Below are 2053 nucleotides of genomic sequence, written 5' to 3'. Positions count from 1 at the left end.
AGTTTCAGAAAATACTTTCATCTTTTCGTATTCATCTCCCTGCTCCATTTTCAAATGTCCCCAAAGTACCATTCCGGCACACAATTAATAGGTTTCTCCTCCCAAATGGTCTGCAGCCGTTTGAGCCATGAAGTCAACATGTTGTCTTTTCTGTCACATACTCAGGGGCAAAGCAGATCTGAGGGGAAAGGACACTGAAGCCACAGAAGTGTAAGATTCCATGCCGCATGGGCCAGAGAAGGTAACGAATATTATCACTGGGTCCTCTCCTTGAATACATTTCGTCTCCTCCAGTGGTAAATGAAAGTAAAGCTAATTTATTCTTGATTAAGCCAGAATCATAACACTGGGAAATCATGAGGAAATCCTTGGATTAAGACTCTTTCCATCCAGCCCTTCAGGATGGCTGGCATGCTAAACCAATATAAAGGAAACTGGGAAATCACCAAATCGGCTTTGTTCACTTTCTTTTGCTCCTCAATCAAATCTTCAGTCAGACATCCATTTTCATAAGCTTTCCAGGCCTCAATTCCATAATTAAAATGACCTGTATAATTGTATAATTCACCAACTATATCTTTCCTAGTTGTTCTTGGCTCAAATTGCATTTCATACAAGTCTGAACCAGTGACAGTACAGCCTTGCTTCTTCAGTTCTTCCATTGTTAAGGTTTTAAATGAACCATTTAGAGATTTGGGCTCTTGGTGTGCATAGACAATTAATACTTCTTTCCCTGCCATTTTTTTCAACACTCTGCAAGTTTGTTGCAGTTGAGAAAACGTGGTTTCAAAAGCTTCTTGTCAAGACTGAAAACAGCACAGTAACCTGGTGGACAGTATAGGATCAGATCACCTAAGCCAGTCAAGCAAAACAGGATCGATCCCTCCAGGTCTTTTCTCAGCACCTCTAACTGCTGCTTAAGCTATCTACCAGATCACCTTCCTTGATTTCAGCAAGGCCTATGTTTGTGAGGTTGCTTAGACACTTCTGCTCAACCATTGCTGTTAAAACCTTCTAGCTTGTGCAGAAAGGTGTTAGAGATGTTACTTCAAGAAGGCAAAGGAACAACTAATACTTTAGAACAGACTTAAAGGTACAGATATTTCCACAATGCTAAGAAGTATCACTAAGCCACTTTTCAGTTAACAAGTTCAAACTGGACTCTAAAACCTTCAATTATGGTCCCTCCAAGAATAATCACATTTGTAATGTGCTCTAAGATCATTAACTATGACAGAAAAAAATTCATACAAATTGTATTTTATTAATTTAATCTAAGGTTACAGGTAAATGTAATACAATCTGTTTTATCTTTTCCCAGCCCCTTTCAACCCCACAGCAAAGCAGAATTTGGCAGCTTCTCGGAAGACTGTACATTTATAAGCCTTCTCATCACTGTGGCTCTTTTGATGAAAAGGAAACTCTCCCTCTGAACCTCTTTCCATGCTATATACTGTACATTTACATGGATTTTTGGTGAGGATTCTGTGGCATAAAGACACTTCGATTGAAAAATACTTTCTCGTTCCTATTGTCCATCTCTTATCCCTATTTTATTCAGTAGAATCAAGTTCAATTATTTTCATGTCCAAGAAGCAGTAATTGTTTTGTGTTTTACAGCACACTCAGATGTAGCAAATGTCTCCCACGCATCCCTGGAGTGCTTTTCCTAACTATTTCTGGGCCCAGTTTCCAAAATTCCCTTTCCTTTGCTGATACTTTAGTTTTATGGTAGCACACTTTAAGTTCTCTCTTTACTCTTATTTTGGAGCCAACATGAGAGATAGTAAGGAAAGATCACAACATAGTTAGGACACAGAACCTACGAGTTGCATCTTCTGCTTCAGCATCACCATAACCCCAGTCTCCTTATGGTTTTCTTTCTCAGCTATTACTTACACAAAGTGAAGCAGGTTGGAAAGGTGAATAGTGACAAGATTAAGGAAAGGAAAGCTCCAACTATAATAGGGGATTCAGAACCAATTGCATTTTTACATGCAACTCTGCTCTAGTGAATATATTCATCATTTCTTGAAATGGAAGAGATCAACCC

At 38.8% G+C, this 2053-nt stretch overlaps 1 protein-coding gene across 1 annotated transcript; it reads right to left on the bottom strand.

Moving 5' to 3' along the window:
• Positions 1–133: 133 nt before the first annotated feature.
• Positions 134–740, bottom strand: LOC107300078 (ribosyldihydronicotinamide dehydrogenase [quinone]-like). The gene is made up of 2 exons (XM_015829422.1): positions 440–740; positions 134–327 (listed from the first exon to the last, which is right to left on the bottom strand). The coding sequence occupies exons 1-2, from the start codon at positions 738–740 to the stop codon at positions 134–136; spliced, it is 495 nt and encodes a 164-aa protein (XP_015684908.1).
• Positions 741–2053: the final 1313 nt, after the last annotated feature.

This window comes from Protobothrops mucrosquamatus, unplaced genomic scaffold, assembly GCF_001527695.2.
Source record: "Protobothrops mucrosquamatus isolate PMUCROS unplaced genomic scaffold, P.Mucros_1.0 scaffold6074, whole genome shotgun sequence".
Classification (NCBI taxonomy): Eukaryota; Metazoa; Chordata; class Lepidosauria; order Squamata; family Viperidae; genus Protobothrops; species Protobothrops mucrosquamatus.
Note: the sequence above shows the minus strand (reverse complement) of the source record. Positions and strands in the feature narration are given on the sequence as shown.